The sequence below is a fragment of the Carassius gibelio genome, chromosome A24, assembly GCF_023724105.1.
Source record: "Carassius gibelio isolate Cgi1373 ecotype wild population from Czech Republic chromosome A24, carGib1.2-hapl.c, whole genome shotgun sequence".
NCBI lineage: Eukaryota > Metazoa > Chordata > Actinopteri > Cypriniformes > Cyprinidae > Carassius > Carassius gibelio.
This window is the reverse complement of record NC_068394.1, coordinates 3714957-3727193: the sequence shown is the minus strand read 5'-3', so window position 1 is coordinate 3727193 and position 12237 is coordinate 3714957. Positions and strand designations below refer to the sequence as shown.

The 12237-nt window shown below is 34.3% G+C and overlaps 1 protein-coding gene across 4 annotated transcripts in view; it reads right to left on the bottom strand.

Annotated features, from left to right (window-relative positions):
* The window catches only part of agap3 (ArfGAP with GTPase domain, ankyrin repeat and PH domain 3), a 143019-nt gene that overhangs the window by 44232 nt on the left and 86550 nt on the right, over positions 1-12237 (bottom strand). For all 4 annotated transcript variants that reach the window (XM_052542900.1, XM_052542902.1, XM_052542901.1 and 1 more), the window contains exons 10-11: positions 9033-9137; positions 5810-5978 (exon numbers count right to left, since the gene is read on the bottom strand). In XM_052542900.1, the coding sequence (XP_052398860.1) occupies positions 5810-5978; positions 9033-9137 (274 nt within the window). The remainder of the gene's footprint in view (positions 1-5809; positions 5979-9032; positions 9138-12237) is intronic.

Sequence of the window (12237 nt, the reverse complement as noted above, 5' to 3'; positions counted from 1 at the left end):
CCTAAGCATCATGATAACGAATGCAGCACACATACAATAATAATATATATATACATACATATATATACATACATATATATATATACATATATGTATATATATGTATATATATGTATATATATGTATGTATATATATATATATATATATATATATATATATTTTTTTTTTTTTTTTAAATACATAAATTATATAATTATGGAAATGCAAATCTATCAGAAATCCTTTATTATGTGATGCATAATTTATTATATGATGCGTTAGATATTTTAAATGTTATATTTTAAAATTAAGTATTTATAAAATGTAATTATACAGCTATTATCATTTGTAATTAACGTATTTATCATAAACTTAACATTAGTAACATTATACAGTATATTAACATTAGTAAAAAAAATATATATTATAGTTTAATATAATATCTATACAAAGTATATCTATCTAAAATGTAATTCATGTATTTCTAGTATATTGTATTATATATTATTAATTTACAATATGAAAAAATTATGTAATTTATGTTTATATATTATAAATCCCTAATAATAATCGACTCCCTTTGGAGATTAACGCGTATATGTGTTATGAGGCATTTTCTCCTGATAACCCTGAAAAGAACTTAAATTACACTTTCAGTTTGGATCATACAGATAAGAGCAATATATCAATCGAATCTGTAAAGGATCTAGTTTTTTGTATACAGCCATAATAACAACAAAACTTTGTGCATTTATAAAATAAAGATAACAAACAAGGTGTGCTGTCTGCAGCATTTGTCTGCACTGATCTTCATTTACAAACACGTCTTTAAAATGAACTGTAACTCTGTAAATACTCAACGAGGAGACATGAGAAAGATATCTAAAAAAAGATTGACATGTCTACCTTTCTACACTTTTAGCTTCTGAAAACAAATATTCTGTGATAAAGTAATCCATATGAAAACAACACGATGTCCGTTTTTCATGTCTCCCTTCATTATCTTCTAATGTGACCACGCCCCCGCGCTGATCGCACTATTCAGATAATAGTGTTTCAAACTGAAGCACGCGGCTTGAATACGCATGTACAAAATGGTCAAATCAATATCAGATCATGTGTATAAAAGAAAACAAAAAACTAATCTCCTATGCACTTTTCCTGCTATCTGTACATGCTATTAGGCTAAGTATTCAGGTCCTAGCGAAGAGAGGCCTGAGGTTGTGGTGTTAAGTAGAGGCGATGGATTAGCAGGGGGTGGCGATGATTTCTCCTCATCTCTCCTGGTTTCTCTCGCGAGCGCTGTCAGATGGCTGATGAGCCGTGGAGCGAACCCTGACCCTCTGAGCCGCTGCTGCCATTATATACAAGAGCGGAGATAATGAAGCATCCATGCTAATGTGGTGGAGAGGGCTGAGGAGGGGTCAGGATGGTGGGGCGGGGGTTGTTAGATCATCTGATGTTCAGGTCAAGGAAAAACAGCACCTTACAAACTGACAGCTGCCTGGATGGACCGCCTCCGAGTGGATTTCTGCCACTTCGAAAGACGTACGGATTACATTGTGTCCGTTTGCGTAAACTGCAATGATCTCGACACTTGAGATGCGGCAGGTCTGACGGAAATCGCATGATAACCAAATAAACCACGTTTCCAGACACAACTTTTCGCTTGTAGAGCTCATCGAATGCAGAAGCGGCGCCCATTCGATTTCAAGAGGTGTATTGGATCATAAGCATCTGAAAGTGTTTTAGAAAGTACAAAACATCTTATTTCCTTCTCACATATAAAAGAGCATCCAAAATAATCGTGTCATTATTGAAAGAGGCTGTCACACGACTGGCATATGTGGTAAAGTGTCATTCAAGGAGACTCGATCATAAAAGTGCTGGATGAGGACATTTATACACACACAAAACGCATCAACATTGTTCTTTTAGAGGGATGTGGGATTCACTTCAGGTTAGGAGTGGAAAAATTTGGTTGATGCTGATGTGGATGGCTAGATAGAAGACGGAGCATTATAATAAAGATACATATGTCATAAAAATATGAATTTATTTACACTACTTTAATGGTGTGAGTTTTTCAAAGCACTTCAATTCTGCTTCACTTTGTTTTTTTTGTTTTTTAAGTAAGATATGTTGGTTAGAGATTGATCTGTAAGATATTAGTGCTGTTTGTATTTTCCTTGTTTACCTCAACTGCACAAAAAAAAATTGTAATTCACAAAAAAAATTAAAAAATCCATTGCTTCAAAAAATATTTATAAACTAATAATGTGCACTTTATTTAAAAGTTTAGAATGCAAATTATAAAAAAAAAAAACGAAGCATGGCAGAATGAACACTTTTTTTTTAACTGGCAATTGGACATTTATCAACAAAGTGATAATCTTAAAATTAAATATTAGATGATTTATCAGCCTCTCTTTAAAATTCTTTCAAAAAATAATAAAAACAATGCAAAGATGCGATGCTTATGTTCAGCCAAATTCATATATAATCAACCAATACGATCACCTCAAAAACAACCAAATATCAACACATTTATTGGATTCTCACAACTAAAAATTCTAGAAAAAAATAAAAAAACACAGATTTAAAACATACAACATCCCCTATCCATTGACAACACTGCCTTTAAACTGAAAAACTAACACATGGCGGGAAAAATGATTCTGTTTAGCTAAATTTTCACATTGAATTTCATCTATGGTCCATTGCGATCATCTCAAGATGCCTAATTATCGCATATATATATATATATCAGTCTACCACTGCACAAGGTACATCTCAGTTCACAAGGACAGGCTGCACACCTTCATAAAAATAAAAAATAAAACACATCTGTATTCTGTGTACTACATGTAAATGAACACACACTCTCACACACGCACCTCTAGAGCGGATGTCATTGATTAAAGCTGATAGGCAGGCCCATTAGCTCTTAGATATTATATATCTGTCAGCAGTGACACAACTGAATGCACGCTTGCAGAATGATCATATTTAAAACGGTTCCGGTGAATACTTAGCAGAAAGATTAGACCGGGTCTCATCGAGACAGACTCTTCTACTTGCGGACACATGCGTTCATTCATTTGCGCTCCTTCACTCCCTCACTCTTTCTTTTTCTCATTCTCACCCCCCCTCATCTCCTCAATCCCACACACCCCCCAGAGTTCCTAATGGTCTTTAGATCAGGGGGAAGTGTATGAATTACAGACTACAGAGAAAGACAGGGCTCAGCTAGACCGCCATGAATGAAAAATTACCCCTTTGTTCCCTGGAATCAATTGCATGCCTAATGAAATCAAAATCAGATTGCATAATCAAGTGTACGTCCTCCACCCGGCGGAGGCCCACTGCGAATCGTAACCTTTTCCCTCTCGAGTGGAAATTAACACAATTTTCCTCTAATACAGAGCGGAGCTGAAAAGGGAAACTGGAAAAGCGTCTGTGTCAAAGCAGGACCCAAGCGTTACGGCGTCAATTTGTGGTAAACCGAAGGTCAAATGGCATATCTGACAAATAACACCAATAAAACACCATCGCATAAATACTATTGTATAAAATATTCCTATAAAAATTGGTCAAAAAGGTAAAAAAAATAAATAAATAAATAGAAAAAGCACTCAAACTGATGTGTCAGGAATTGACTGATCGTGAAAAGTGGACAGTGTTAATCTCACCGACAACAACAAAGTAATATTAAATTCTAAATTAATAATCTAAAGCATAATTAATTACACATGATTTTTCAAAATGTTCAATTTTTTTTGTTAGTTTGTCAGATATTTTCATTTTTACAATTTTGTTAACTAACATTTTATTTCCATCAGCAAAATGTTACCTCATTTTGGAGTTAAATTGATAAAAGACTGAAATTTTGACATCAAATGAACAAATATGTAAAAAAAAAAATAACACTGAAAGTGTGATTGGTGTCGGTGGATAATAAATTATTCATTATGAAATAATAATTATTATTGTAAGTAATTATTAGATTTATAAATAGAAATATTATAAGACAATTATTTGGAATAATGTGCATCAGAAAAAAAATGTAACAAAATTTCATTTCAGTGTCGGTTTTCTAAGAAAGATTACATCCATGTTTGCATCTAGGCTTTTAACCTCAAAACAAATGTAACCAGTCTTAACTAATGCTCTTATCCGTGTGTATCTGCTGCCTGAGGCAACGTTTGAGCTCTTTACCCAGAAATCTCTATTTTCTGTAGCTTGAATAAATTGGGTCCAGATGTTGTGACTATTTCAGGTCCAAATGCCCCAAAATTCTCCTCCTTTCGACCTTATGTTCACCCTCTCCTCTGCAGTCGACTGAAGGTTAATTAGTTGCAAACCTGAAAGCAATATCAACTTTTGTGGTTCTCCGAGCAACCCGAACAACACTGACAAATGCTCCTTATGTCTCCGTGACTCATAAACCCCCGTCCATATCCAACACAAGACCGGACACCAGCCAGAAAACTGCAACTCCCAGAAGCCCTTGCTGACCTGTCTTTAATGGTGCAAAAGCAATTAGCTCAAGCTAAGTGAAGCTGAGGTCCTGGCCGGTTATGTTTCCACAGCGGTCGTGCCAGCTTGCAGAGCCCCTGGAGAAAGTTGCTTCTGTTTTTTATTAATTACACTCGATCTCAGCTTCCTAAATCCAATTATACCTTCCCAAACTCCCTCACATATGTAAACAGAGTAAATCTGGTTCTTGCAGGGCAAAAATAAAGCATATTTAGCCAAAAAAAACTAAACAAAAAACAGCAGTACAAACAACCTATCATACGTTTTCTGAATGGTTATCAATGACAGTTTGGTCAAATAGATTTCTGATTTTTACTTAATAAACATTAGCTCTTTTCTTCAAAATTTACTTTTTGATGAGAAATCAATTTAACGTGAATTTTAAATTTCAGTTTAAATATAAACAACCTTATCTGTGGCTTGTTAAGTAAATCACTATAATTATAATCAATTATAATATTAGTTTGTGGCCTAAAGATACTGTAACACATTTTGTTTGCATTATAAATGCAATAGAATTTACTTTTTAAATATTCATTGAGTTGTTGTGAAAAATTTATTGCACATAAAAAAAAAAGTCTTTGCAATTTTCCATGAGAACTTTTGAAATAATAAAAAAATATTGTCGTACAAAATATTTGGCTGTAGTATTACTTAGCTACCAAGTCTTGTATGAAGTTTTTGGGTATTTAAGCATTTTCTAGTATTTATATATATTTAATTATTTTTTACTATTCAAGCATATTTCTAGTATTTACATTTTTTTTGTGAACTTCACCTTAATGCACATTTATTGTCTAAGTGTGAACCAATTTTTTAATTGCACATTACTAAAAAAAAAAAAAAAAAAACATCTTCACAATTTTCCATGAAAACGTAACATTATAAATTGCTTTACCTTTCAAATATCTTCAAACGATTAAAACATTTATGTTTTCAATAAGGTTCCATCAGTTAATGTACTAACATTAACAAATAGTGAACAATACATCTATTACAGTATTTATTAATCTTTGTTAATGTTAGTTAATGAAAAAACAGTAGTTCATTGGTAGTTCATGTTAATTCACAGTGCATTAACTAATGTTAACAATCACAACTTTTGACTGAATAATGCATTGGTAAATGTTGGAATTAACATTAAGATTTATAAATGCTGTTGAAGTATTGTACATACTTAGTTCACTATAACAAAAGTAGCTAACTATTGTTAACTAATGAACTTTATTATATAGTGTTAACAGTTCATCAGTTTTCAGGCATAATTCGACTGCCAGAGTTCAAACTCACTTGTGGCCCCGATGCCGAGTTGTAAAGTGCAGTCTTTGGTCAGTCCGTTGGTTTTGGGGCTGGCTGTAGGGGCGACCGTTGCCACTGCTCTGGGCGGCCTCTTCCCCGGGACCTTCACTGTCGTCCGCAGCAGATCGATTTCTTTACCGTGGACGTTCTGCATGTAGTCCTGTAAAATAAAACATGACATTGTGTAGTTTTAGATCCAGGCCGGGAAAAATGTCCAAATGTATGCAATGTTTGACTCACTGTGAACGAGAATGAGGCTGTAAAAGGCTAAACCCATTCAATATGTTCCAAAATAAAACATTTCAGGTTCCAATTCAATTCAACCTAATCATAGTTTTCTTAATGAGTAGGAACAAGACTATTTGAGTAAAAAAAAATTATAAATAAATAAATTGGACGAATGCACATTACTCTGAAAATTACTCACATTACTAGCAAATTTCAAGAAATGGCAAGTAACATTGAATTAAGCATTAAAATTTGAAAAATGTTAAATCTTTTTATACAGCCTACCTGAACCAACCAATGTCATAAAAGTCACTTGGTTCCAGTATTGTTCCACTAAGTATTTTCTAGTATTTAAGTCTAAGTATAATTATATTTTAATATTTCTAGTATTAAATAGTTTTTTTCATATTTTGAAAATAAATTACACTCAACAGTACACTTTTAGATATTGTTCGAAGATTACTGGATTACGTTTTACAAGAAAATTATATTTTACTATTTTCTAAAACACTTTCTACTTCAAAAGTTAATTTAATTGTTAATCGTCAATATGTTATGCCAATTTCTTTGTAATCATTTGTGAAATTTATTAGCAATTTCTGAGTGAAAATTGTTTCTAAATCAAATTTTTCAGTGTATAACCATCTGCAGTTTTATCATTCACTGCTTCACTTTCATTTGCATCAAATGAAACGCCACCAACTTTGACTAAAGTTTTCGTGAACCAACAACGCACAGATGCATCTATAACCTAAGTAACTTTTTAGAGGTCTTGTAAAACAAACAGTGGCTTTGGACGATCAAAATAACACCAGGCCCACGCAATCTATTTCACCTGTTTCCACGCTGCCGCAGATTAGCAAAATTAGCATTAATGACTCATTCCCATTTAAATCGAGCTATTACATTTTCATGGGAGTCTACAAAGCGCAAATGGGCTATGCCGAGGTGCAAATCACCCTGCTCAGCACAAAAGAGGCGAGCAGAGATTTCGGCCTCGAAAGTCTCCCGCCAACTCCTCTTCACTTTTATAGCGCCCCATAAAGCACTAATTTCTTCAAAAGCCTCAGTACTAATTACCCAGTGAGCGCTCTCATTCCATTTTATTGCTGGAATTAACAGCCAGTTTGAGGCGCAGAAAGCTATTAAGATGTGTGATTAAGCCATATTCAATTAGTTTCTACAAACAATTTAATTGATGTAGCAGACAGAATTAACAGAAGGGGATTGTGGGATAGCATGGCTGGCTGTGGCGCAAAATTAAACCGTCTTTCCGTGCATCTCTCTCTCTCTCCCCAGGTCTTTCTCGTTGAACTAAACGAGTGGTCCACAGGTGTCCAAACCCAAACGTCTCTAACGATTATGACGCCCGTGGCATCGTGTGCCTATTACACACATCGCTGGTGTGAGATGCGCATTATATCGCTAATAAACACGTGAGAGACGTGAGTTTGGACAAGATATTAATTTTGGACATAGTCCGCGGAGGCCTCTAAACGTGTCTCGTGTAACACGTCTTGCATGGTCAAGGTACACCGCTCCTCGAGTGGATCTTAATTAGAAGGCCCTTATTAATTACGAACCTATGTTAAAAGCATCGGAGAAACACGAGAACAAAGATAGGTGTGAGCGCGGCGTATGCAAATGAGGGGAACGAGGGCCGTGTGAGAAAGCCAGAGAACCAGAGGCAGGGGATTTTCGGAGGAATTAAGGGCACGCGGGGGTTCTGACAGAGATGAATGTTCCATGCGGAACAGACTGTGGAGTTCCTGTGGAGATTGCCGTTAAAAACGCTCGCTGCTGTAGCAACCGGAGAGCAGCTGACCTGTCTGGCTCTCGTCTGGATTACTGGAAACCTCAGAAATAGCAAAGGGTCTCTTATACTGAATCTAAACGGTTTCAAATGCATGGTGTCATTCAAATTAAATTTCATTAAAACATGCTAGACAACCCCATCGATATGTCCCGCCCAAACGTCCTGTCATGTTAACATCATAATCGCTCTCGTGGTGTTTTTAACTGGAATGTGAGGTCTGATTTGTGAACACTTCGCTTTTTACGCAGAAGTGTTCGCATGAATCAAAGTGTTTGTAGATAACTTGACAGTAAAGGAAATCAGATGTTAATAGAACTTCAGGATAACATTAGAACAACATTCTACAAGCGTAAAGGCAACATTATGTTTACATGAAGTAAACTTGGTTAACCAAGAAAGAACTTTAGGATGTCCTTTTTTTTCATGGTTTGTACAAAATCCAAGACCAATAGTAAGCCTAACTCAACAATCAGAGAGAGAGAGAAAAAAATAATGAAAAAAATAATGAAAACAAAAGAAAAAAATTATAATAATTTGTATATCAACAATCTGGGCAGTATATAAAAATATGAAAAGCAAGTATCTCCATTAATTGAAAAATATTTGTTTACAGTCTAACTGAACCAACAAATGTCAGTATTATTTAATTACATACTCTAGTAATTAAGTATTTCATATATAGTATTTAAGTCTCTTCTAACATGTAAGTATTTAAGTTTTAGTATTTAAACATATTCTAATATATTTTAGATTTTTTTTGTGTGTGTGTGAACTTAAAACATTTGTTATATTTTGAAAATGAAAAAAAAAAATATTTTGGATTATTATTATTATAAATAGTTTTTGAAGTTGTAAATATAAATAACTGGATTAAAATTGACAAGAAAAAAATATATATTTATTTTATTTTTTTTAATTCACATCCATTCAGTGTGTTACTTGCCAAATCTTTGTGATTATTTGTGAAATTTAAAAAGCATTTTCTGAGTGAAATGGTTGGTTAACAGGTAAGCGTGTGATGGCAAATTGGGATGCATACATTTACACCAAACACAAATCATGGAATCATTTACTTGAACTGGTTGACTGAACTGAATCATCAGAACGAACTGATTCAGCAAAATGAATCAGACTTCTGATCTCTAACAGCAGAGCAGCTGACATACTCACATGTAAACTGGGGTGGTACGTGAGCAGACCGTTGTCACACAGCGTGACGTATTTCTTTTTCCACTCCTTATTAAGTGACTTCCCGCTTCTTTTTAACAAAATCCCCTGTTCAAGACAAAAACAATCAGTTTTGAGAAGATTTCAAATCAAAGCGGAAAGCTTTCACAATAGTCTGAATAAATGACCAGCTGGGGAATTTAATTAAGAAACATTTTAAAATCATTTAAATCAGTTTAAAGGAGGATCAGATGTCAAGACACTGTCATAAAGTAATGGAGAAGTTTCCCCATACAGCTCTGTGAAGCTTCATGTTCATTCACAGCCGAGCCTCACACACACACACACACACACACACACACACACACACACACACACACACACACTCATTTGCATTCAATTAAGGCCTGTGTACACAATGAAGATTTTCAGTGTTAAAACTACACAATGCATCCCTATAGAACCTATAGACAAATTAGAGATTATACAATAATAGCCAGAAAAACATTACATTATGTTTCCTACTAAAATAAAGTAGACACCTCTTGTCACTCCTAGTTTTGAAAACATATTTTAAAGTAATTTCAGTCAGCGTCTTTTTGCCATACCAAATAACTTTTATAGAACCATCAAATTAATAAACACACAAAATAATATTTTCATATATACATACATACATACATACATGCATATATAATGTATGTATTTATGTATATTTATTTCCATGTAAGCTCCCCACAAAACAATTCACTTTTCACTCTAATTATAAAAAGCATGAATATTATAAAAAAAACACATACTATATAACATGCAAACGTAATCAAATTCAGCATCTTTATGCAATAACAAGCTATTTTTGATAGAACTGTCAAGTTAATAACGTACAAATAAATTATTTACATAAATCATTTTTTTAATAATATAAAATATATATTTTTTTAGAATACATACAATTTTTATGTACACTTACAATATTATATTATCGAATTCAGAGCAATCCATTCAACCATAAGATTTTTCTAAACAAAATGTTATTTCAGATACAGTAGGTGGGAAAAATAATGTACATATAAAACTTTTTTGCTCTGAAATCTGACAAGTAAGTTTAAGAGGAAAAAAAAAAATCCCGCCCAGAATCGCTTTTCCATTTGTAAAGAAGGTTAGATTGGGATAACATTAGAGGAACATTCTACAAACGTAAAGGCAACATTCCGTTTACATGAAGTAACATTACATTGGTGAAGAAGGTTGGATTGGGATTAACATTAGAGGAACATTCTACAAACGTAAAAGCAACATTCCGTTTACATGCATTAAGATTACATTAGTGAAGAAGGTTGGATTGGGCACCAGCTCTGTGTCTGTGCTCTTGAAGGCCTGTGAGGGGCTCATATCAGCGCTGTGGGGCGAGAGCAGAGGCTAAATCCAATTTGTGCATGGACTCGGTGTGTATTCTTTGGCCTGTTGTGACCTCTGTGAGCACGAGGATTCGAGCCTGTGATCCCCAGCTCTTCAAAAGCTTTCCGCCTCCGTCCCGTCCCCTGCTCAAGGCCTCACCATCAATCCCCCGCTGTTCTTTAAAAAAAACACTCACTGAGCACTTATCCCCTAAAGTCCAGCCAGGACAAACACTCTCCGCCCAGGACTGGAAGTGCACAGAGGTGCTCCGGGGTGGGCGGCAGAAAGCAAAGGGGGGTTTGGGGGGCATCTTTTGGCTTAATTAGGGGATTAGGGAAGACTCCTGTGCGCTTTACCACTTCCTGTTGGGAGTGAGAGAGTAGGAGGGCTCTGACCCCGACACTGAAGGAAACTAATCCACATGAAGAATACACTACATCAGGTGCTGACCCGGGGTCAACTGGGTATCATGGTGTTTACCCGACAATCAAGTCCTAATCCTCTCCTCAACACAACTCCATCTACTCAACCACTCCAGAAATACTACTGAAAACCTCTTGACACTTAAGAGTCTCTCAGAAGGACTTTAAACATTATTTTGTAACATATCAGGATTTGGGTAAAAGCGTCAGACAAATGCTTCAAATGAAACATAATGGAATAAAATAAAATATGTAAAGAACAGCTTGTTATATATAAATATATATTTATATATTACATTCACATGAGCTCGAACAGTAAATAAAGTGTTAAAAAACTACTTAAAACAGTAAGCAAAATAATGAAAAATAAATGATGTGATGCATAAGCACTCACATCCATCTTCAGATTTATGTATTAATTTCTCCAGCTCTGACTGATTGGATAATCCTGTATAAAGACTGAAAAGAAAGATGTGGCCTGTATTTGGCGTCCACAGTACATCATGAACATTATGAAGCAGCAGCCATCTGTTAGCTGAACTGGTCTTGTTCAATAATGCATGTGTATCTACAGCAGTGCTATTGGTTTGCCGGTCAAATAAGTGAAACGGCCAGCCGGGTGATCTCTTCTGGCAAAGGCTTCTGTGTTTGTACATGGACGTCACAGTAGTCACGTCTGTTTCAAACAGTCATGGATGCATAAACGTGATCGGTGAAATCACACCCCACGGTGCTGAAACAGATCAATGCTAGAGCAGAGAAACATGAATGTCTAGCAGGGAAAAAAAAATGTTTTGTACAGGGTTGATTTGTGAAACTTTACAAATGACCTCTATGTACTATGATAATTCAGATACTAAAACAATATTTCTGAAGTCAATAAAACACACTTTCAACCTATTCCTTACATAAAAGTATCATTATAAAAAGTTCCAGGTTAACAAGTGCTAATATGTTTTTGAAGACGACGATGGTAACACCAAAGTTATATTTGAAGTTTGCACTGGAATAAGTCTCATAAATCTAAATATCAGAAATCTAGCACTATATTGCCATCTAATATGATCAGTGTACTACACTTTTTTTTGTAAGGGATATAATATTAAATTATTTTAAATTATTTTTTCTTAATTTCAGTAGAATTAAATATAATAAATATATTTATAACTTATAATTATACATAATTGTAGTTTGTTGTATTACCTTGGTGTAAATAAATAAACGGCATTACAATAAATTTTTGATTGAAAAATAATTAAATTAAAATAAACTGCATTACACTAATGTGTGAAAAATAAAGAAAATATGACAATAAATTGCAAACTGCACTGAGCATAAAATAATAAATAATATAAATTTTTATTTAAACAAATAGCATTAGAGTAACT